Genomic DNA, 25,493 nt, shown 5'->3' on the forward strand with positions numbered 1-25,493 from the left:
CTATCTCCCCTGCCCTTGCTTCTCTTCTTTCCTCAGCTATTTGTAAAGTCTCCTTGGACAATCACTTTGCCTTCTTGCATTTTTTTCTTTGGGATGGTTTTGGTCACTGCCTCCTGTACAATGTTATAATCCTCTGTCCATAATTCTTCAGGCACTCTGTCTATCAGAGCTAATCCCTTGACTCAATTCGTTACCTCCACTGTATAATAATAATAAGGGATTTAAGTCATACCTGAATGGACTAGTGGTTTTCTCTACTTTCTTCAATTGAAGTCTAAATTTTGCAATAAGGAGCTGATGATCTGAGTCACAGTCAGTTCCAGGCCTTGTTTTTGCTGACTATATAGAGCTTCTCCATCTTCTACTGCGAAGAATATAATCAATCTGATTTTGGTACTGACCATTTTGTGATGTCCATGTAGAGAGTCATCTCTTGTGTTGTTGGAAAAGCATGTTTGCTATGACCAGTGCGTTCTCTTGACAAAATTCTGTTAACCTTTGCCATGCTTCATTTTGTACTCCAAGGCCAAACTTGCCTGTTACTCCCAGTATCTCTTGACTTTCTACATTAGCATTCCAATCCCTTATGATGAAAAAGACATCTTTTTCTGGTGTTAGTTCTAGAAGGTCTTGTAGGTCTTCATAGAACCAGTCAACTTCAGCTTCTTCAGTATCAGTAATTGGAGCACAGACTTGGATTACTGTGATGCTGAATGGTTTGCCTTGGAAAGGAACCAAGATCATTTTATCGTTTTTGAGATTTTTTGTTTGCATTACTGCAAACAAAGCTAGTGGAGGTAATGGAATTACAGCTGAGCTATTTCAAATCCTAAAAAATGATGTTGTTAAAGTGCCACACTCAATAGGTCAGCAAATTTGGAAAAACTCAGCAGTGGCTACAGGACTGGAAAAGGTCAGTTTTCATTTCAATCCCAAAGAAGGGCAGTGCCAAAAAATGTTCAAACTACTGTAAAAGTGCACTCATTTCACATGCTAGTAAGGTCATGCTCAAAATCCTTTAAGATAGGCTTCAGTAGTACATGAAATGAGAACTTCCAGATGTACAAAGTGGGTTTAGGAAAGGCAGAAGAACCAGAGATCAAATGCCAACATTCGCTGGATCACAGAGAATGCAAAGAAATTCCAGAAAAATACCTACCCCTGCTTCATTGACTACATAAAAGCTTATGACTGTGTGGATCACAACAAAGTCTTAAAGAGGTAGGAATACCAGATCACCTTACCTGTCTCCTGAGAAACCTGTATGTGGGTCAAGAAGCAACTGTTAGAACCTTACATGGAACAACTGACTGGTTCAAAATTGGGAAAGAAGTATGACAAGGCTGTATATGGTGACCCTGTTTGTTTAACTTACATGCAGATTACATCATGCAAAATACAGAGCTGAATAAATCACAAGCTGGAATCAATATTGCTCAGAGAAATAAGAACCTCAGATATGCAGATGACACCACTGTAAGGGCAGAAAGTGAAGGGGGAACTAAAGAGCCTCTTGATGAGGGGGAAAGAGGAAAGTGAAAAAGCCGGCTGAAAACTCAACATTTAAAAAACTAAGATAATGGTATCCTGTCCCATCACTTCATGGCAAGTAAAAGGGGAAAACTGGAAGCAGTGATAGATTTTATTTCCTTGGGCTCCAAAATCACTGCGGACAGTCACTGCCACCATGAAATTAAGACACTTGCTCCTTGGGAAAAAAGCTATGTCAAATCTAGACAATGTATTAAAAAGCAAAGACATCATTTTGCTGACAAAGGTCCACATTGTCTAAGCTATGGCTTTTCCAGTAGTCATGTAACAATGTGAGAGTCAGACCATGAAGAAGGTTGAGCGCCAAAGAACTGATGCTTTCAAATTGTGGTGCGGGAGAATACTTTTGAGAGTCCCTTGCCCCTTGAACTGCAAGGAGATCAATCTAATCAATCCTATAGGAAATCAACTCTGAATGTTCATTGAAAGAACTGATGCTGAAGCTCCAACACTTTGGCCACCTGATGCGAGGAGCCAACTCATTGGTAAAAACCCTGATGTCAGGAAAGATTGAAGGCAACAGAAGAATTGGACAACAGAGGATGAGGTGGTTGGATGGCATCTCTGATGCAATGGACATTAATTTGAGCAAACTCTGGGAGATAGTGAAGGACAGGGAAGCCTGGCATGCTGCAGTCCATGGGGTCACAAAGAGTTGGACGGGACTTAACAACTGAACAACAACAACAAAACTTAATTTTGCACAGGTCAACCTTTCAATTCAGAGACTGTTCAACATACAACTCAGCTTTTTCAGTGAATGGGGATTTCTACAATCTCTGGCAAGGCGGGGCAGGGAAATTCCCAGATTCCTTAGCTGAAAGGTGCAGTAAACAGATTAGTAGCATTCACTAGAGAACCTTGGAGAATTTTCTCCAGAATCAAACACTAAATGAGCCCCCTGCAACCCAGATAATTCTCAAGTGTATTCCCTTATCACTGGCTGTGCTTGATTTACTGCAAAATGAGGAAACCGATGCATGCGTTACCCAAAACATAAACACTCTGAACTGGCAACTAAAATTTCCTTCAGCTGGCATAAACCATTCAGGGATCTTTGAGGGTGGGAGGATTTTAAACTCCCAAGAGAAAAAGATAACTAAAAAGACTTCCTCAGGTTAAGGGCCAAGTCAAAAGCTATTAAGACAAAAACCTTCTGATAATCACTGGGCGTTTGGAAAGACCCAAACTGTTATCATTTGCCCTAAACTCGGAAGGATTAACATCCTGATTTGAGAGAAAGTAGCTTGCAACTTGGACCTTCCATCAGGAGCAGACACAATTCAGGAAGGGCAGACTCTTGAGCTGGAAGGGTTCCTCAGAGAGACAGCTCAAGGATCGAATTCCCTGTGAGGGTCCCTCCCAGAGGGCGGAGGGGGCCCAGTGGGGCAGGGAGCAGCAAACTGCCATTTTAGGAGGAGAGGGGCTGTGGCCTCAAGTGTTCAGAGACTACAGAAGGACGCATTCAGCCATCCAGGCACAAAACTGACGTGATCTCAGCAGAATTTGAGACAAAAAAAAAAAAAACACCCGGTTAGAAATGTGAGAGAGGCTCCAGGGAGGGTTCACAGGGGAAAAAAAAAAAAAAAAAGGAAGGTTGCCAGCGAAGTTAACCCTGTCTCCCCAGCTGTCTTCTGTGCTCTTGGCAAAGACCCTTCCTCACCTATAACCAGCTGACACAGATGAGAAAAAAACCATGAGAAAAATCAAAAGATCCAAGTTAGTTTAGAGAACCACAGCTGAGCCCTAAAATTTATGTCAGTTCAGAAATGAGAAACCACTGAGAGAGAGATTCCTTGGGAATCTGAGCGTTTTTCTATATTACTCTTTCCCAGGAGAAAATAAATACAGAAACAGTACTTCCTTTTGCAGGTTTGGTAGAGAGAGACCAAGAAAATGCAAGAAGTTTCCCCAAAGGAAAGGAGTTGGGCGAAGGGGGTCCCCCACAGCGTCACGATTAACGGGCAGCTCTTTAACCTTTTCCAGAACCAAAAGATGTGCCGTGCGCCATCGGAGGCTTCTAGACTCCAGCCTCCCCCCACCGCCCCGGGGGTGGGGTGGGCAGGGGCTCTGAGTTCGGGTGCCAGCCGGGCACAATCAACACAACCCAGGCCGGCCAGCCGCCCAGGAGGGTTTGGCCGAGATACCCGGGCCCAGGCCAACTCCGAAACTTGCTCCGCTGCGCCGGAGCTAAGCCTTCGGGCTGGGACGCGCTCCACCTGCCGGGCACCCTACTTGGCCCCGAATCCCTGCACCCCGCCCCTGCCTGAGGAAAAGGCAGTTACCGGAGCACCCGCACGATTGGGGTGGCCCGACCAAGCCGGGAGCCGAGCTGCGCGCCCACCCCACCCCACCCCACTGCCCAAGCGCATCCCCTCGCAAGCTTTTTTTCGGGGTCTGCAAGAAGCCCTCCACTCTGACTGGCGCCCGCTTCAGAAAACCCGACTACCTGCCCTTTCGCCCCCCAAGCAGCCCCTCACTCTTCCGACCTCACTCGGGAACTCCTCGGTCCCTGGCATCTTTCCGGGGTGCCCGGGGCTTAGAAGGTGGGTCTCCATGTGCACCCCCGGCCCTCCAACAGGTGAGAAGCCTCGTCACGCCGACCCCCCGCCCTCCGCGCCTGGGAGGATCAAAAGATCTTCGGCACAGGTCCGGGCTGGGCGAGGGTAGCCGGCCTGGCTCACCTGAGCCCCGGAGGAACGCGAGGCGCACCCGGTGACGGCCCCCGCTACTCTCGACCCTGCTTTCTAGCGCCGTGCGGGGCGGGAAGGGGTTGGGGGCGCTCCGCCCCGGGACCCCGCGTCCTCACCTTTGAACCGCTCCATCGGGGCCGCGGCGTGCGCTCCTCGCGGCTCGGCTCGGGCGGCGCTGCGCTCTCGGCGCTCGGCTCCAAGCCCAGGGCCGCCGCGCTGGCCCCTCCCCGTGAGGTCACGCTCACGCCCGGACCTCCTGGCGCGGTTGCCGCGCCCGGCCCCGGACCCGGTCCCCGCCCGGCGCGTCGCCCCCGCGGGGGAACTCCGCTGCCGGCCCCGGCCGACTGTCAGCTATCGAGTCCGCTCGCGCCCGGAGCCCCGCTCCCGCGCCAGCTGCTTCACGTCCGGGCTCCGAGACTTGACCAAACCCTGGGGGAGGCCCCCGGGAGGGGCGGGCTCGGGCGGCTCATGGGAGCTCTTCTTCCAACCACCAGGCTGCGAACCCACTACCAGGAGGTGGAGACTGAGGTCTGAGTTGGGAGGCTGAGCGGTACCTAGAACACCCCCCATCCCCCGTTTGACCCCTGGGTCCGCGCACTTTTGTCCTTGGCATTTCTCGAGGTGGGACATGGGGAGGGGGGTAGGGGCATCCGAGTCCGTCCCCAGTTCTTCAGGACTTGCTGCTACTCTCTCGCAGAATTTCTGGGCAGCCGATCGCAAAGACGTCTACTTGCTGTCTTCTACCCCAGTCCAGGTTCCCTGGGCGCCTTGTGCCAGGTTCGCCCAGGACTAGAATTTATAGAGCCGCCTAGATAAATCCCGGAGAGCAGCGTTCCTGGACAGGCTAAGCGCGGACCGCCCCGAGGGGCAGCATCTATTCCTTAGGAGCCCAGTCTTGGCTCTAACTCCACGACTGCTGCCAGGAAGCCGCACACTTCCCGTCTTTTACCTTCCTTTTTTTGACCATTGGTCCCTCCATCAACAGGCCCATGTCCTCCCCACCGGCCCCTGAGGAAGATCCATGTATTCCTTTAAACTTCCATTTTCACTTTAAAATTCAATCACAGTTTGTACCGAACGCCTGGTTTTGCAACAAGTCTCCCCCAACTTCCTCGAAGGAACACTTAAGGAAGATTTGTTGCTGCTGCCGCTGTTTTCCAAAAGACTTCCTAATTCCTTCTTGGAACAGCAGAGTTAGCCCTGATGTGTCGAGACCTTCTGCCCCAGCAGTCTTAGAAATGTTTTTCTGGGTTCCATTAGCAGCTCAAATTCTCCATGGCATCCGTGGAGCTATCCTCGCAGGCCAGGCATGGGACGCTAAGGGCTGTACATGCATAGCCTTTCATTTTTGCTATAAGCCTGTGATCTGAGTAGTAGTTTTATTTCTACCATGTAGGTGAAGAAATTGAGGCTTACAGAGGTTAAACAGCTTGCCCAAAGTCACACAGCTAAAAGAGAGTCCAGCGGACATTAAGCCCAGGTGGTCTGCTTCTACATGTTTACCCACAAAACTTTCCTGGTGCTTGACGAAGTACCAGGCTGTCTGTCACTGTCTTGGGAAGTCTTAGATCAGGGAATAAAAACGGCCCAGCCAGGTAAGGGCTCTGGTTAGACCCAAGCACAAGGGATTCTGGGAATCCAATGGAGGGCCCTGATTCCGCCTGGAGAAGCCTCCTAAACCTTCTAGAAGAGGAAATGTCTGAGCTGAGTCTTAAAAGATGAGTTAGAGCTAGTTTGGTGACAGGAGAGGCAGAGTGACTGCAGCCTTCCAGGGAGAAAGCGGGGAGCCATTTTAAGGGTCCAATAGTTGTGTGCTGCTGAAGCCAAAAGGAAGACCCCAGGAGTGGAGAAGGTGAGGCTAGAGGGGTGGGCACAGGCCTGCTCCAGGATCCAGAACACGGAGTGATCTCAAAGTTAAGAGGATTGGGTAGCCCTGAAAAGTGAAGGTGTCCGAGATTTCCTGGGCAGCTGAGTGGAGGGTGGAGTGTAGGAAGCCGTCGTACCAGCCAGGTGAGAAGTCACTGGGGTGGTAGAGACCTGAATGAGAGGACCGGGGCAGAAACAGGCAGAAGTTCAAGGCCAGGGCTCTGTGCCTGAGTGCAGGGCTTGAGGGAGATGGAAAGGCCAAGGCAGACCCTGCAGTTTCAGCAACTTAGGTAGCCAGGGGGCAAGTGTCCCTACTCCATCAGTCAGTTCAGTCGCTCAGTCGTGTCTGACTCTTTGCAACCCCATGGACTGCAGCACACCAGGCTTCCCTGTCCATCACCAACTCCCGGAGCTTGCTCAAACTCATGTCCATTGAGTCGGTGAGGCCATCCAACAATCTCATCCTCTGTCATCCCCTTCTCCTCCTGTCTTCAATCTCTCCCAGCATCAGGGTCTTTTCCAATGAGTCAGTTCTTTGTATCAGGTGTCCAAAGTGTTGGAGCTTCAGCATCAGTCCTTCCAATGAATATTCAGGGTTGATTTCCTTTAGGATGGACTAGTTGGATCTCCTTGCTGTCCAAGGGACTCTCAAGTGTCTTCTCCAACACCACAGTTCAAAACCATCAATTATTCAGTGCTCAGCTTTCTTTATGGTTCAACTCTCACATCCATACATGACTACTGGAAAAAACACAGCTTTGACTATACGGACCTTTGTCAGTAAAGTAATGTCTCTGCTTTTTAATATGCTATCTAGGTTTGTTATAACTTTTCTTCCAAGGAGGAAGCATCTTTTAATTTCATGACTGCAGTTGCCATCTGCAGTGGTTTTGGAGCCCCAGAAAATAAAGTCAGTCAGTCAGTCCTCAGCTATTTATTAGCTGAGCCCCTGTCCGGTCCCAGCTGCTACCAGGCGCTACAGAGAGCAGAGGCCAGGTAGCAGAGGGACTGCTGTTGGGAGTGTGGGGTGGGGCTGGGGACAACAAGTGGGAAGAGAGATGAGCATCCTCGAATCAGATGCAGATAAGTGTTAGCAAATTGGGGTGTTGGGGGCAGAAAGTGAAGGGCCCCCAGCAACTCCGAGTAGGCCTAGAGACCCAGGTCTGAGCCCTCAAAGTCACTCCCATACATTATTTCAGTTCTCTCAGCCACTCTTCCAGGTGGACTGGGCTCATGGGGGTTCAGAAAACAGGAAGCATGTGGGCATCTCGGGGAACAAGGGACAGGAAATAGTGTTCAGGGGGCCTCGGGGAAGCAGGGACTGGGAACTGGGTCAAGATGGGGGGGCCTCTTGTTTTTTTATGTTCTCCCTCCTCCCTCCCTTTCTTCATCTTGCAGATGGCCAGGCATGGTGCCCACCTTCCCATGTACAGTGTCCAGAGACAACTGGACATTTCTGGGTTTCCTTTCAAGTTCTCCAGGGTGATCTGGTTGTGCAGCTTGGCAATATGAGACCAGCCTCAAGTCTGCTGACCGCTCACTCCTGACCAGATTTCAACTCCAGCTGTCAGCTGGGGCCAGTAGGTTAGAGGGTCCAGCCCCCCTCCTCCGTCAGGCCTTTGTCACCGCTGACCCTCCCAGAGGGGAGAGGCTGACTCTAGCTGAGGTCACTAAATACAAAAGGTAGGATTCAAGTATCTCCATCCTATGAATGAGAGGATTTTGGGGCCTCACCCAAGTCACCAAGTGAGGTAATCTCTTTTTCAGAACTCAGATTCAGAATTCAGGTTTCCTGGTTCCAAACTCTGTGCTGTGTCACACCCCAGCCTGGCTTTCCCAGGGTTCTAACAGGGCCTCACCCCAGTCAGTCCTCTGGTGGCCAGCTCCGTTAGCACGTCCTGTAATGGCACCGTCCTCTCAAAAAGCTTCGGGGGGCTCCATATCTCTCACGCCTGCTCCCTCTCCCCATTCCCCCCACACCACCACCCAGCTCCAGCCCTTTAATTGCCTCTTCTTAAATCCTCTCTAGTTTATCTACGGAGACTTGGGAAATCCCAGAGCCTCTAGACAAACAGAAATCAATCAGAAATGTAAGCAGAATGAATTTAAAATGGGACTTCACCACCCTTTTCAAGAATGAAACTGAAACACTACTTCAAACCATCAGTAGCAATCAGAGCTTTGGAAGGCTCAGCACTGCATCCCCCTCTTTCCAAGTTGCATGTGTGTGTGGCTCAATTGTGTCCAACTGTTTGTAACCCAATGGATTGTAGCCCACCAGGTTCCTTTGTCCATGAGATTCTCTAGGCAATAATACTGGAGTGGGTAGCCATTCCCTTCTCCAGGGGATCTTCCTAACTCATGGATTGAACCCAGGTCTCCTATATTGCAGGGAGATTCTTTACTGTCTGAGTCACCAGAGAACATTCAAGTCCTGGATGCAGTTTAACCCCATGTCTTTAGTCCCTTTGCAACTTCCATAAAGGAGCCACCCCATTCAAATTCTAATTCATTGAGTTTTTGGCCTCTAGGATCAGAGGATCTGGTTTCCTGCACCTTCTCAACCTTCTGAGGGCTCTGACCAACCCCACCCCAGATAGACCACAGGATCCCTAATGGGCTGTTCTGTTGCAGGCAGTCCTGAAACCAAATTGAGTACCTCCAATCTGGAGGGTAGGTAGTGGGTGGGTGTTCCCACCAAGTTCAGCAGGGCTGGGGGTGGACTGGGGCCTCTGGGTGCGGGTGGAAGAGTCTGGAATCAGCTAGAAGGGCTGATTCTCCCCTAATTCCTAAACCAGTTCTCGGCACCAGCAAGGTTTCTTCAATCATGAAGTGCTGAGGCAATTGCCAGCTGAGGCAATGAGGAGGGGAGCCCAGCTTTATAAAATTATCCTATTTAATTCTCACAGCCACCCAGGCAGCATATACATTTCCCCATATTTCACACATGGTGACCTTGGAACTTGCCCAAGGTCACCACTGGGCAGGACCCAAGCCAGTCCCATTTGAGCACCATCTCTGACCCAGCTACCTAGGAGTATAACTGCTGGGTGATTTGTTAATTCCATGCTTAACTCTCTGAGGAACTAACCAAAATGTTTTTGCAGAGGCTCCACCATTTCACATTCACACCAGCAAGGCATAGGGGTTCCCGTTTCTCCACACCCTCATCAACACTTTTTATTTTCCATTTTTAAAAATTATTCCCATCCTAGTAGGTTTCATTGTATTTTTAAGACTCTGGAGTCAACATGCCATGAAGATAACATTTCTTCTTAAATCCGAGTGGTTGCTACAAGAGTGTATTTTATTTTATATAGTGAGGACCACTGGCTGGGGTCAACCCTCTCATAGTTTTGTTGATGCATTTGAAGAAGCCGAGGCCTAGAATTTTGAAGTAGAAAGTGTTTGTTCAATATTCAGGTGACTGATCCTCCTGGCCAGCATGTTTGAAATACTCCAGAATTTAAAATAAATAAATAACAATAAATATTTGGGTGGCTCAGAGGGTAAAGAATCTGCCTACAATGCAAGAGACCTGGGTTCAATCCCTAGGTCAGGAAGATCACCTGGAGAAGGGAATGGCAACCCACTCTAGTATTCTTGCCTGGAAAATTCCATGGAGAGAGCCTGGCGGACTACAGTCCACGGGGTCACTAAGAGTTGGATGTGACTGAGTGGCCAACAACCAACACTTTCAAAGAAATAAAGACAGCCAAGGCTTCGAGGGAGGGGGCAAGGAGAGGGGGGTGGACACATGCATCCTTGCTCTGTCTTTTCCTCTCCCCATGCTGTCTTTCCTAATGCTTGCCCCAGCCTATCTCCAGGCCCTTCTGTCTCCTAACTTCTGCCCAGATTCCCAGTCCATTGATGCAGAACATTTCAGGGCTGTTTGGAAACGGGGAATCACCAGCAAATCCAGCATTCAGGATGCCAGAACCCAGAGCGGTGCCAGTAGCAACCAAAGCAGACCAGCGGCTGGCAGGTGCACCAGCACCCAAGCTCAGTGTCCAGCGAGAGTCCTTCCTCCAGCTGCTTGTGCTCGGGCTCAGAGGCCCCTTCTCCCCGGGTAGTCCCAACACCGTGTCACCCGAAGTCATACAGAACCCCCGAAATGTGCCTGAATTATGGTGCCTGGGCAGTGGTCAGCGTCTTGATCTTGGTTTCACTTCTTGAGTTTTTTTTTTTCCCGCTGACTCTTCCTGTGATTGCTAAGATAATCATTTCTCAGATGAGGCTTGGGCAGAAATGCAGCTGAACTAGAACTGACAGCCTTGCAGGTTCCTCAGAGTCCCCAGATAAGGACACCTTGCAGAGGAATCATTCATTTGCGCCTGGAAGCTGAGAGTACTTCCTGCTTCCTTCCCCAAGCTCCCGTCCCCCTGCAGAGCCCCAGCTGGTCCTTCCAGACCCAGCCCAGAGGCCTTTCTCCTTCATCAAGGCTTCCCAGAACATTTTGAAAGGCCTGAAGGATTGAAAGGATTCTTGAAATCCTGTTAACACTTTCCCACTTCCAAGATCCATTTCTCATTTACTATCAGAAAACAACCACCATCTTTTTAGATCTTAAGCTCTCCAAATAGCCTACAGGATCTTGTGAGCAGGAATTCAGTAAAAGCCCCTTGATTGCCAGCCTATCAGGACTGGCAAGTCTCAGGTGCCTAGGTTTATAGACTGGCTGTGGGTCCACAGACCCTGCCATAAGCCCGCAGCCACTTGTCTGCAATAGGTGCTTTCCCAGCACTATGCTGCCAACAGGCTCAGCTCCCCAAGGCCTCTTGGGGCTGCCTGTGCCCACGCTGGGCCAGAACAGCTCAGCCTCTTAATCCTTCTCCATCTAGCAAGGCTGAGCTTCAAATTCTCATCACTACATTCCAGAATCCACTCCCTCCGGGCTGACCTGCCTGGTGACTCTCTTCTTCCCACTCCTTGGTGCACTCTTTTTGGATCCCTTTCCAATGGCTGGATGAAAGGAGTGGAATTTTATGTCTTTTGCCCTAAAGTCACTGACTGGGGTAAGGGATAAAATATAAAACCTGCTATTGTTAACTGTGGGCTTCTCTGGTGGCTCTCAGTGGTAAAGAATCTGCCTGCCAATGCAGGAGATGTGGGTTCCTTCCCTGGGTTGGGATGATACCCTGGAGGGATGGGCGGATAGCAACCCACTGCAGTATTGTTGTCTGGAGAATTCCATGGGCAGAGGAGCCTGGTGGGCTACAGTCCATGGGTGTCACAAATTGGACATGACTTAGCAACTGAGCACTCATACATAGGGTAAAAGGGATGGAAATGGGAAGTAGTTACTGAGTGATTGCCTCAATCTTACAGAAACAAGATTTCATTTATATTGAAGATAAAATGGGCATGCACTGATGGAGCTCCTGCTAGGCAGCCCTGGGAGAGGCAGGAGGGTTAGAAGGCTGTCTGGGGGGCACAGGCGCATCTCTGTGACCCTGATCCAGGAGCCTTCCCCAGCAGGTCCTCTGTGCTGCTGCCAGCTCACCAATATGCCTACCCTTAGACACACAGCATGGTTTTCCTTTAAAAGTGTCCGTTGAGTTCAGTCCCCCCAGTCTCAAGTTCAGTAAGGGATGTGCCGAGAGAATGACTGACCTGGAGCCACAAGAGCAGGACTGGGGCTGGACTCTGAATCCCCTGATTCCCAGGCCGGGGCTCTTTCCGCAGCAACCACTGTGCTGAGGGTAGAAGCAGGTCTGAACCCAGTTCCTCCAGGAGGGAAAATGCTGCCACATCTGACCAAGGCCCCTGGTCCTGTTCTGCTCAGACAGTCTTTCAAGAGCCCCAGACACCAGGCTCTTCACTGTGGGTACAGCCTAGCACATAGACTTATCCACAAGTCATCATGAAAGAGTGAAGCATTTTCCACAGGCGTGATCGTATCCCTGAGGGGACAAAAATTTGTTCTTGGGAGGGGCAAGAAAAATCTCATGATATATAAACATACATACATAGCATATAAACAGATACACAGTATGTCTATGGCATTAAAATTTCACAGGTGAGTAAAATCTCAGCCACCAATTAAAACATGTTTGGGGCTTTTCCCCATACCACCAAACAATGCTCTGATATCAGCTGGGTACCCTATGATTCGACTCAATTCTGACACCATCTACCTGGAGATAGCATCAACTCCAAAAGGTTAAGGGTTCAGTCCTACGAGACTGCGCTCCAAGCCCTTCCCCGCCCCTAATCCCCACAGCTTCTGATGCCAATCCCAAATTCAGTTTATCACTATGCTTCCGATCAATTGCCTATATACTGGTAACGCCCAAGACTTTCTTTTCAGGTTTGATTAATTTACCAGAGTGGCTTACAGAACTCAGAAATACATTTTACTTCCTAGATTACCAGTTTATAATAAAAGGATACAACTCAAGAATGGCCAGATGGAAGAGATGCAGAGGGCAAGGTCTGGGGGAAGGGCACAGAGCTGCATGCCTCTCCCAGCTCATCGCTATCTCCAAATCTCCAGGTATTCATGAAAGCTGGAAGTTCTCCGAATCATTTTCTTTGGGGTTGTTATGGTGTCTTCATTACATGGGTATTGTTAATTAAATCACTGGCCACCAGTGACTGATTCAACCTTCATCGCCTTCTCCCCTTCCTGGGGGGTGGCATGGGGGTCAGGGGGTTGGGACTGAAAGTTCTAACCCTTAAGTCACATGGTTGGTTCTCCTGGCAACCTGTCCCCATCCTTAGGAGCACTCCAAAATCACCTCATTGACATAAACATGGGTGTGATGAAAGGGGGTTGTTATGAATATCCAGACACCTTTATCACGCTTATCACTTAGGAAAGTTCAAGGGTTTTAGAAATTTCTAAATAGCTATAAATTTATTGTCATAAATCACAATATCACAAATAGAACCTAGGAGAAAATGTCTATAAAGACTCCTAGACAGGAAGTTCCCTGGTGGCCCAGTGGCTAAGAGGGCCTGGGTGTGATCCCTGGTCAGGGAACTAAGATCCCACATGCCACAACTAAATATCCCGAGTGTAATTTAGACCTGATGCAGCCAAACAACTAAATAATTTTTTTTAAAGGCTCATGAACAGAGGCGATGAAGAAAGAAAGGTGAAAAACACCAGAACATAGGCTCTAGAGTCAAGGTTAGACTCTCCCCTCTACCTGTTTCTAGCTGATGACCTTGGGCAACATACTCAACTTTTCTGTACGCCAGTTTATCCCTTAGGTCAGATCAAGATAAAAATTGTATTCACCTCACAGGTTGGCTGTGAGGATTCCATGAGATAGACAATACACATAAGGCACTTAATTCCATGTCTGAGACGTATGTTCACAACAGGTGTTAGATGCAACAATGATCAAGATGGCTGGAAGGGAGGGAGTCTTCCCCCCACATGATAAGAGTCACTCCTGCCTCCTGTGGGCTCCCTTGATGGCCCAGTGGGTAAAGAATCTGCCTGCAGTGCAGGAGACACAGGAGACTCGGGTTCGACCCCTGGGTCGGGAAGATCCCCTGGAGGAGGACATAGCAACCCACTCCAGTATTCTTGCTGGAAAAATCCCATGGACAGAGGAGCCTAGCAGGTTACAGTCCAACGAGTCGGGTGCAATTAAGCACACGTGCCTCCTATGGCAGAGAAAACAAAGCTCTGGAAGGTTTCAGAAATCCCTCTACAGGAAGAAGGGTCCTGCTTGGTACCAGGGATTAGAACTGGTGCTAAGATTTCATTCAACCATTCATCCACTCACCCACCCACTCAGGTCTCTGCTCTCCATCTCTACTTCCCTGTGTCTGACACTAACCATGGCACCTGGGGCTTTATTGGATGATAAACTGCACAAAGGGACTTATAGCCTCAAAGGGGACCAGAAACTCCATCTTCACTGGCAAAAAAAGTCTCATCTACTAAGTGAGTGCTTCTTAGATGGTAACATATATAGGAATCACCTGGGGATCTTGGTAACATTCAGCATCTGATGTGGAAGATGTGGAGTGGGACCAGAGAATCTGCCTTTGTGACAACCTCCCAGGCAATGGGGATGCCCTGATCCAGCACTACAAACTGAGGAGCCAAACAGTCACGAGGCTTTCCTTTCCCACAGTTAACCAAACCGAGGAAATGATGCTTCCCTTTCTCTGCTGATGGTTGCCTACTATTTTATCATGGGCCCATGATAAAAGCATCTAGAAGATTTCATGCTGGTACATTCTAGAGAAGACTCTTGAGAGTCCCTTGGACAGCAAGGAGATCAAACCAGTCAATCCTAAGGGAAATCAACCCTGAATACTCATTGGAACGACTGATGCTGAAGCTTCAATACTTTGGCCACCTGATGGGAAGAGTCGACTCACTGGATAAGCCCCTGATGCTGGGAAAGATTGAAGGCAGGAGTAGAGGATGACAGAGGATAAGATGGTTAGATGGCATCATTGACTCAATGGACATGCATCTGAGCAAACTCCAGGAGATGGTGAAGGACAGGGAAGCCTGGAGGGCTGCAGCCCTAGGGTTGCAAAGAGTTGGATAAAACTCAGTGACTGAATGAACAACAACAACGAATTCTGGAACAAAATCTTCAAGGCGAGTCCATTCTGCACCTGGGGTCACAACTGGTTTCTGAGGATTCTGAACGTTGAGTTACAATGAGCTCGCTTCAGTGCTCCTGCTGGATCACACACTTGTACTTGTTTTTCTTTCAGGATCAAAATACTCTGGGGGAGGGAGAAGAGAAGAGGGTGAGGAGGAGAAAGGGGAGGGAGAAGAAAAGGCTGGCCAGGAGGAGACAGCCTGGAGAAAGAGAGAGGAGGATCCTGGCCAGGCACTTCCAACTTCCCTTTTGTTTGGAAACAGCCTCAGGTAGCCAGCATTTCTCCTGGCAGAAACAACTGAGAGAATGTAAATGGGTATAGAGGAGGCTCCACCAGGACAGAGCACTTGAAACCAGGCCACTAAAATCAGCTGGTGTCTGGGGACCTCGTTCTGTCACTTGATTAGAATTTTTAGTGTAATTCAAGTAATGTTTACGGACGGTCCCAGAGCAGAAGGGCCTGGGGTGTGGGGTTTGGAGCCAAGAACAGGCAGGTCCCAGATGGCAAGGAACAACAATCATTTTTCTTTTTTTAAAAAAAGCACTCGAGGAGCAGTTTTCTCAGAAAAAGAGTAACCTGTTAACACATAACGGTGAGAGTCCAGTCTCTCAACTTGGACTGTTGAGAGAAGGCAGCTGCACGTGTGTGTGACCTACGGATGGTCTCTTGGGTCGGCCCCACCCACCTCGGGGCTCTTGGTAGGATTCACATCCTCCCACACACAAATACTCTCACAATTCAAACAACACGTGGGGGCATCAAAGTGCTCAGGGTCTTAGAATCCATGGTCTCCCCAACAGATGGGCCACCTCCAACAGGGTTGTAAGAGTGGGAGAGCTGAAATTTCCCCACCCCACCCCCAACCGCCAAGTGGCTAAGACTGTGTTCCCAATGCAGGGGGTCTGGGGTCAATCCCTGGTTCAGACACAGACCCTGCATGCCTCAACTAAGATACAGCACAGCTAAATAAATAAGTAAAAATAAATATTAAAAAAAAAAAAAGATAAGTGGGAGAACTTGGGAGGCTGTGATAAAGATTTTCCTGAGCTGGGTCATAGCTTGACTCAGTCCTTCAGACTGAAGGGCTGGTATGACTGAATTATCCCAGGTCCATCGCTGATGATCAGTGTGACATTGGGCATTCATCATCTGTAAAATGGGGATAATAATAATACCTACTTCATAGACATGTTGTAAGGATGCTCCAGGATGAAGCACAGAAAAAACAGCGTAATATCTGCTATTGAGTGAATGTTCAAAAACGGGTTGTGGGTGCATTTATCTAGGGCTTAAGTCTTGGAGTGGGGTGGGTGGAGGAGAGAGGTAAAGGAAAGAGCTAAGAGCTTAGAAAGTAGTTTTTCTCCCAGTGCTTTCCTTCATGTGCATAGAAGCAATTCAACACCCTCATCCTAAGCCATAAATGTATATCCTTCCTGCTCAAACTTCTTGCCCACTGTCCACTAGGGAAAAAGCTAACATAGCCACTTCAGAACCTCTAATGACAGAGCTCTGGAAACACGATGCTCTTTTTTTTTTTTTTCAGTTGTTGCATGCAAACTCTTAGTTGCAACATGTGGGATCTAGTTGTCTGACCAGGGATTGAACCTGGGCCTGCTGCACTGGGAGCATGTAGTCTTCAGCCACTGGACCACCAGGGAAGATCCCTGCCCTCCCTCTTGATTTCCACTTTCTCCAATCTCCCATCCTTATGCATCTCCAGTCAACACTTGGTTGAATCTCATTCTTCTCCAAAATCGATTGCATCTTTCTCCACTATATAGCTTTTGGTTTTTACAATAAAACTCTGTTTACATTTTTTCAAATTAACTGCCCCTCTTTGTCATTGAATGTATTTTTAATTGCTGTATTGAATTCCAAGTAATTGAAATGTCATAATTTTTATAATTATCCTCCCATAGAGGGATATTGGAGTGATTACTAGATTTCAATGTTCTAAACAGAACATCAAAAAACATCTTAATACATATTATCTTTCTTCCTTTTAAAAACATTTTTATTGAGATATAATTGACATACTGTGCAAATCACCCATTTAAAGGGTACCATTTAATGCTTTTTACTATATTAATAGAGTGGTGCAACTGTTCATGGGGTCGCAAAGAGTTGGACACAGCTAGGGACTGAACAATAACAACCATCACCACAGTTAATTTTAGAACATCTTGATCACCCTAAGAGGAAATCTTACACCTATTAGTCGTCACCCCATTCTCCCCGTTCCCTCAGCATTCGGCAATCACTAATCTATCTTCTGAATCGATAGATCTGCTTGTTCTGGAAATAAATGGAATTATTTAATATCCCCAAAGGCATTCCACTCCACTGCCTTTTCTGCCTGGCTTCTTTCAGTTGGCATAATGTTTTCAAGGTTCATCCATGTTATAGTATGTATCAGAAGTTGTTCCTTTATATTTTCAAGTAATAGTCCATTGTATGGCTATATCACATTTTATTTATGAATTCATCAGTTGCTGGACAATGACTTGTCTCCACTTTGCGTCTATTATAAATAGTGCTGCCGTAAATATTCATGTCCACTGCTTTGTATGCACGCGGGTTTTCATTCCTATTGGGTGCACTGCATAGCTACGCCCTTACTCAGCTGTTGCCCTTGTGGTTCAGCCCTTGTTCATACGTTGAGCTCACACACTCCTCTCCACCCCAAACCTGCTCCTCTTCCTAAGCACACTACAGGTTCCACCACCTCTCCTGTTGCACAACCCAGAAACTCAGCCATCGTCCTGTATGCCGCTCTCAACTCTTCCACCCTCCTCCCCACTGCAGCCCACATCCAGCCCAGTTGCAACTCAAATAGAAGCATGGCCCCAAGAATGCTTTGCAAATGCTCTATAATCAGTCAGGCCATTAATTCTTTACACACTCATACCCCTCTGTTTATTTTTGTCGAGTTACTGCATTAATGTCTATTTGATCACTATCTCAAGGGCTCAGCATAGTGCCTCCTGCCTACTTTATAGCAAAACTGCAAGCCAGTTTGGGTATGTATCACATTCCTTTTATAACATCTCACAGATCCCAATACACTAGTACTGCAATAAAAATGTGTTGACTTGAATTGCTTTTTTTTTTTCACAAATTTTTATAGAAAAGTCAACATTTTTGGTGTGCAGTTCCATGAGTTTTGGAAAATGCATAGTCACAAAATCACCACCACAATTAGGACACAGAACATTTCATCATGTCCCCAAATTTCCATGTATTGCTTTATAGTTAACACTCCCCCTTCCCTATTCCCCGGAAACCTCTGATTTGTGGTTTTCTATTCCTATAGTTTTGCCTTTTCCAGGATATCTTATAAATCTAATCATATATCTGTGTCTTTTTGATTCTGGCTTCTCTTCCACTCAATGCCTTTGCACTTCACCCATGTTACTGTAAGAGCTCATTCCTTTTTATTGTCAAGTACTATTCCATGGTATGGAAGAACTACAGTTTATCTGTTCCCCAGTTAAAGAACATCTGGGATGTTTCCAGCTTTAGGCAGTTTGAATCATGGTAGTATAAACATTCATGGACAGGTTTCATGGGAGCCAATGTTCTGGTTTTACTTGGATGAAGACCTAGGAGATGGACTGCGCTATCACATGACCAGTGTATGTTTAACTTTCAAGAAACTGTCCAATTGTTTTCCAGAGCAGTTGTATCATTCTGTATCCCCACCAACAGTGTGTGAGAGTCCAGTTATCCTGCATTCTTGCCAGCATTTGGTGAGAATTTTTATGTTGCCTGGATTCCAGTACTTTAGCAGATAGTGATTTGCAAACAGTTTTTTTCCCCACCTGAGGCTGGTTGTTTCATTCTTTCTCCAGGGGATCTTCCTGACCCAGGGATCAAACCCGAATCTCTTGGGTCTCCTGCATTGGCAGGTGGATTCTTTACCACTTGTGCCACCCTAGGAAGCCCTTTCGAAGAGCCTAAGTTCTTTATTTTAATGAAGACCAATTTATCACTTTTAATATTGTATGAATCATGCTTTTGGTATCATATCTAAGAAGTCTTTGCCGAACTCAAAGTCATGAACAATTTCCCTTATGTTTTCTTCTAGGAAATGCATAGGTTTAGGTTTTACATTTAGGTCTTTGGTCTACTTTATTTTTTTTATCTCCTGAACTTTTTCATCTGCTTTAGGTCCTAAATCTAATCTATGATATACTTGTCCATATTGCTTTCCACCCTTCAAGATCCTTGAGGGATTGTGTTTTCTAAAACATCAATATTTGTGTGACCCCGAGAATAAGGTCTCCTTAAATTGTGAGCCCTCGGCACCTCACCTGGCTCCCTCTAGTACCCACCCCTTATTTTATTCATGTTCATATCTTCCATAACACCAAGCATCATGTCTTTCACGTTAGGTACTGAATAGATGTTACTGAAATTAAAAAGTGAGATAAAAGAATAATTTGAGGCTGCTTATCCCATTGAGAATGAAGAATTAGCACAACTAGGAAAAAGCATTTCTTGACGATGCCCTGTATAGCACCTACTGTGCCCTAGATGCTGGAATGCCTCCTGCTGGCCCAGAACTTCCAGAGAGTTACTTCATCCTAAGCGGCCTTCTTACAGCAATGCATATCACATCACCCAGGAAGCAGAAATACAGAGTATATACCTAACCAAAGTGCTCTGGTGGGATGTTTTCAAAATCTGAAACACATCCAAGTAAGAAGTGTGCTCAGTCGTGCAGTCGTGTCCAACCCTTACCCCATGGACTGTAGCCCAACAGGCTCCTCTGTCCAAGAAATTTTCTAGGCAAGAATACTGCAGTGGGTTGCCATTTCCTTCTCCAGGGGATCTTCCAGACCCAGGGATCAAACCAGTGTCTCTTGCCTCTCCTGCATTGGCAGGAAGATTCTTTACCACTGCGCCACCTGGGAAGCCCAAGTAAAAAGCATGCTAGAGAAATAACACGTGAGCCCCCGGAATGGCAGACATTCTAGCTTGAGGTCAGGTAGAGGTCAGATGTGAAAAGTTAAGGGTCAAACTTGCAGGACTACTTCTCTCTCTCATCTTCCCTCTATTTCCCCCTCCCCCACAAGCTAGAGTTTTCATGAAAAACCCACTTTGTGGCTCCCTGAGCAGGGAGAAGTTACGCGGACTTTCTCCATTCAAGGCTTGCAAACTCAGAGACTGGAGGAAAAATTCAGTTTGTCTGGAAGATGACTTCCTTTCTCAGGCCGTTACAACAAAAATACCATGAACTGGGTTCTTTACAACAGAATTGTGTTTCTCACAGCCCTGGAGGCTGGCGGTCTGAGGTTGGGGTACCAACAAGGGGTATATGAGGGCCACATTCAGTTTGCAGACTTCTCCTTCTGTCCTCACAAGGCAGAAGGGGCTGAGGGGTCTTCCTGGAGCCTCTTTTATGAGGACATTAATCTCATGACAGCTCTGCCCTCATCACCTCATCACCCCCCTGCAAGACCTCATCTCCTGATTCCATCACCTCGGGCAATAGGATTTCAACACTGGAATTCTAGGGGGATTCATGCAGACCAAGCACCAACCTGTTTTAGAAAGTTTTACAGGGGGTCCCTCACCCCCCTGTCAGCAGCAACACAAGAGGCACCCTAGGGCCTCAGAGCAGCAGACCTAGAAGTGTGTGAGGACTGTGCTTAGAGAGGGGACATGGCAAGTGTGCTGCGAGCGGCCAGTAGATGCTGGACCAGTCCATTCTCACCTCTCGAAAGATCTGAAACAGCGTTGAAGCTTTGACAGAACATTTTGTCCCAGACTGCAAAAAAAAAGAAAAAAAAAATTTTTTTTAATACTGTGCTGTTGTTTATCTTTTTCAATTATATAGGTTGAGAAATGCGGAGCATAAAGCTTAGTGATTTGAACTTAAGCACTTTCTAGGGGCAGGAAAAGACTCATTAAAATAAACTTTATGACCTTGGCATTCTGTACCATTTCAAAGTAACCAATTACAGAAAATGGAAATGAGATGTCAAGATTTCGATTTTAGTTTCAAAGCAAATGCAGTCCCTTCCAAGTGATTAATAATTAAAATAAACTTCATGGTTCTAGAGAACAGCCTAATTTGGGCAATGCTTTTAAAAATTATAATTTGTAAACCACCAGCCCCAGAATCACATGAGAGTTTTGTTAATAATCTGCCTCCCTCCCTCCCTCTCTCTCTCTCTCTCACACACACACACACACACACACACACACACATTACTAGGTCCTCTATTAAACCTATCTGGTGGTGAGGGACCTGGGAGTTTGCATTTTTAATAAACTCCTGGGATCTAGACATTTTCAATCAGGTTGTAAGTCACTAATGTAGACTCTGTGTGACCCCATAGACGGCAGCCCACCAGGCTCCCCCCGTCTCTGGGATTCTCCAAGCAAGAACACTGGAGTGGGTTGCCATTTCCTTCTCCAATGCTTGAAAGTGAAAAGTGAAAGTGAAGGCGCTCAGTCGTGTCTGACTCTTAGCGACCCCATGGAATGCAGCCTACCAGGCTCCTCGGTCCATGGGATTTTCCAGGTAAGAGTACTGGAGTGGGTTGCCATTTCCTTCTCCAAATGTAGATAACACCCAATACTAAATACTAATTTAGTAACAATAATAATATTTTCTCTAACCTTTATTATGGTGTTAATAGGGGCCTAAGAGATGGTTAGATACCATCACCAACTCAATGGACATAAATATGAGCAAACTCCAGGAAACGGTGAAGGACAGGGAAGCCTGGTGTGCTGCAGTCGATGGGGTCACAAAGAGCAGAACAGGACTTAGCAACTGAACAACAAATGGGCCTGTGTTATCTCATGTGTAATCGTTGAGTGTACCTCATGCATAATCCTCTCAGCAACTCCTGGGATAATCAGCATCTTCCCTCTCATTACAGGGATGCAGAAACTGAGGCAGAAGTAGCTTGTCCAGGTCATGCTGCTGGGTAGTGGCTCTGGATTGAAGCAGTCAGCACCCCGAGCTTCTGACAGTCACAGGGAGAGGTGAACTCACAGGCCCCTCTGCCCCTGCACACTGGCAGATGGACGTTTATGTCAATATCCTCTCTGCTTCTAGCCTAGCCCAGGGCCAGGCTCTAAAGAGCAAAGTCCCTTTAGGGAGGAGGAGATGCCACCTGATTGGCCAGCTCGGTTCTGCCCAGGGACGCCCAAGGTGGGCTGTGCCTGCTTCAGGCCTTACCTCCTGAAAACATTCTAACCAGGTTGGGCCATTGATGCCTGCCTGGTCAGCCAATTGATAGCCAGGCAAATGTTGAACTTTTTTTCTAGAAAAAAAAAATCCAATCCTTATCTGCCTCTCTGGTGTTAGAGAAGGAGGCCTTGTGTCTCCACACCTGGGCAGGGGCATCACAGTGCCCTGGGGACCTAGGTCAGCACGATGGAGGTATCTGGTTTAGATCCTTGCTTGTTCCACCTTGCTGAGGAGTTAGAGACCTTTTTTCACTGATAAAAATGCAATATTAACTTCCTAGGGCTGCCATAACAAATGAGCAGAAACTGGACGGCTCAGGATGACAGCAATTCATTCTCTCATCATTGCAGAATACAGAAGTTCAAAATCAAGGTGAAGGCAGGACCATGACCCTGCTTGAGGTGCTAGATGAGGAAACTTCTTTGCCTCTTTCAGATGGATAACTCCTGAGCGTATGTTGGTTGCTGTTTAGTCACTCAGTCATGTCTGACTCTTTGGTGACCCCATGGACTAAAACCCTCGAGGCTCCTCTGTCCATGGAATTCTCCAGGCAAGAATACTGGAGTGGGTTGCCATGACCGTCTTCAGGGGATCTTCCCAACCCAGGGATCAAACCCGTATCTCCTGCACTGCGGGTGGATTCTTTACCACTGAGTCACCAGCGAAGCCCAACACAACTCTAATCTTTGCCTTTGCCTTCATATGGCCTTTGTCTCTGTGTGTATCTCTGTCTTCTCCTTTTGAGTGTCATATACAATAAGATTTAGGGCCCACCTGAATACTAGGATGCTCTTACTCCCAGATCCTTGCCTGAATCACATCTTCAAAGACCGTAATTCCAAATAAGGGAATATTCTAAGGTTCTGGGTGGACCTATCTTTTGAGGGACAGTTTTTCAACTCACTATAGATGCTTTACATATAAGGATTCAAAAATAAAAAACAACCATGCTTATGTTAAAGAAAAGTTTTCAGACATAACTCTTGGTTTCCCTGTTCTTATTCTCCCTCCAGCCAGGCCTAAAGATAGTTCCCAAATTTCCCTGGAGAAACTATCTCCATAGAAAACTCAAGACTAGCATTTTTTACATGCACCCTACCAGCAAACAATGCAGGAGACTGCCTGCAGTGCAGGAGACCTGGGTTCAATCCCTGGGTAGGGAAGATCCCCTGGAGAAGGAAATGGCAACTCACCCCAGTATTCTTGCCTGGAGAATTCCATGGACAGAGGAGCCTCGTGGGCTATAGTCCATGAGGTCTCAAGAGTCAGACACGACTTAGCGACTAAACCACCACCACCAGCAAACAATAGATTGAAAGAACAGTGAGCACACAATGGGGAAAAAATAAGCTGTTTGGTAGAATAATGGGATTTCAAGGGCATGCTTTCAACCTTCAGAGGTTTCTCAAGTGGAGAAATGGAGGAGGAGAGATGCCAGTGGATTGTTTTTCCTTTAAGAGACTGGGCACCTGACCCGTTCTCGCTCATCTCACGCTTCTTCAAAGAGAGACCATCTCCTTCATCTCCTTGCAAAGAAGCTGACATTTGGACAGATTCTGAGTCAGAGAGCTGGACGCCCTGCTGTGTGAAGGACCGGGCCAGTGATTTCTAAGGAGTCCTCTTCACAAGGACTCTTCACGAGGACAGACTTCCCAGGCCCTGGGCTGATTTCTGGTCCCAGGCACTATGGTGACAGTGAGTGACAAGGTCTGCTGATGGATGTTTGATGAGTCACGGGCCAGTTCCACTCGAAACCTGAGGCCACCAAGTGTGGGTCAGGGCTTCCCAACCTTGGTGGATCATCAGAATCACCTGGAAGCTTTTTTTTTTTTTTTAATTCTTTATTTATTTTGACTGCACTGGGTCTTAGTTGAGGCAGGAGAGATGGTGCTCCCTGACCAGAGACGGAACCCAGGCCCCCCTGCATTGGGAACAAGGAGTCTTAACCACTGGACCACCAGGGAAGTCCCACACCTGGGAGCTTCGACATTTTCCTTTAGGTGACAGCTTCCCCTCAGCTCCTTCCCCAGACCTACAGAATCAGAATCTCCCTGTGGACTGACGCGTGAGCTTTTCTGTTAGCCCTGGGCCCACACCATGGCTCTCCCCCAGTTTTCAGGTGCGTTTGGACAAGTCGGCCATTCTCCAATGTGTGCATCGAGGGCAGTGGCAGCGCCCCGGGCTGCCTGTGGGTGTCAGAGGCGGTGCCTATAAAAGTGCCGCTTCTACAGTGGAAGCCGTTTGACTCAAATAATCATTAATAAGGGACTTCCCTAGTTGTCCAGTGGCTAAGGCTCCACACTCCCAATGCAGGGGACCTGCGTTCAATCCCTGGTCAGACTAGACCCACATGCCGCAAGTAAGAGTTCACATGCTGCAACTAAAGATTCTTCGTGCCACAAGATCTGGTGCAGCCAAATAAAAATAAAATAAAATTCAAAAAATTGTAAAATGATTAATAAATGCTAGCAATTACCCTGAGTTGTCTGAAACACCTTATTTTTATGTGGAGGAAGAAGTATTTGTTCTATTTATTAAAAAAACAAAAAAGAAAAAGAAACACAGGGTAATCCAGCAGGCTTTGACTCCTATCTGATGGGAATGTAACTGCTCGCAACATTTCCTAACTTTTCATTATGAAGCATATGTTTAGGGACAATAGCAGGAATTCAAGAACCTACATTTTCTGTGCCAGCATGTGCCCAGTTGAGAGCAAAAGATTGTTATTTCTGGCCAGGTTCCACCTTGCAGAGAAAGGTTGGGATTGGTCTGTGCAAAGATGGTCCTTTTGGCAAACCTTAGAAGCCAAGTGGGCTTCCCAGAGGTGCTAGTGGTAAAGAACTCGCCTGCCAATGCAGGAGACCTAAGAGACAAGGGTTCGATCCCTGGGTCGGAAAGATCCCCTAGAGTAGGAAATGGCAGTCCACTCCAGTATTCCTGCCTGGAGAATCCTATGGACAGAGGAGCCTGGTAGGCTACAGTCCACAGTCTCGCAGAGTCGGACACAACTGAAGTGACTCAGCAGGCACACACAGAAGCCATATGCCAATGAGGAGACCTCAGAGAGCCTTGACAGCCTTAGGAGGAATATGCCTGTTTGACTTGATGGGAAGGGCTAGAGTCCCACCCACTTCTTAGTGCCTTTCCCAGTCAGGGTTTTACCTTTCACAGATGAAATCATCTACACAAAGTACTGAGTCCAGAGGCTGTCCAAGAACATCAGCTGCCGCCATCAGACCATCACCATTCATCCTCTTCTTAGGCCATCTGGACTCACATACCCTCCAGTCTGGTTCTCAAGCTTTGCTTCTGAAAGCCAGGAGGCTCTGCCCTGCCTCGAGGCCTTCTGGAACATCCCAGGATGTTCTGGGAGGGCCCACAAGTAAAACACACTCAGGACAAAGCAGAAACAGTCTCTGCTTTAGAGGGAGGTTTTCCCAAGCCAACTTTTCTTTTTATCTGATGGGAAAGGTTGAGTTTACAGGCAGCAGTGGTGGGGAGGGGTGGGCGGGGGGGTGGCGGACAGCACAAGTAAATACAGAAAAACCTCTCCAGGGGCTGCTATTGTGCTTAGCACAATGACAGGCCCT

The 25,493-nt window shown here is 47.5% G+C and overlaps 1 protein-coding gene across 4 annotated transcripts in view; it reads right to left on the reverse strand.

Annotated features, from left to right (window-relative positions):
* The window catches only part of AFAP1L2 (actin filament associated protein 1 like 2), a 131,065-nt gene extending 110,632 nt beyond the window's left edge, over positions 1–20,433 (reverse strand). For 2 of the 4 annotated variants that reach the window (XM_043925421.1, XM_043925420.1), the window contains exon 1: positions 4,361–4,527. In XM_043925421.1, coding sequence (XP_043781356.1) covers positions 4,361–4,376 — 16 coding nt within the window. In that variant the 5' untranslated portion in view covers positions 4,377–4,527. Of the gene's footprint in view, positions 1–4,360; positions 4,531–20,412 lie in introns of those variants that run through there. The other 2 variants (XM_043925419.1, XM_043925417.1) reach the window with 2 other exon arrangements.
* Between the last annotated feature and the right edge of the window lie 5,060 nt (positions 20,434–25,493).

The sequence above is a fragment of the Cervus elaphus genome, chromosome 15, assembly GCF_910594005.1.
Source record: "Cervus elaphus chromosome 15, mCerEla1.1, whole genome shotgun sequence".
NCBI classification, from domain to species: Eukaryota; Metazoa; Chordata; class Mammalia; order Artiodactyla; family Cervidae; genus Cervus; species Cervus elaphus.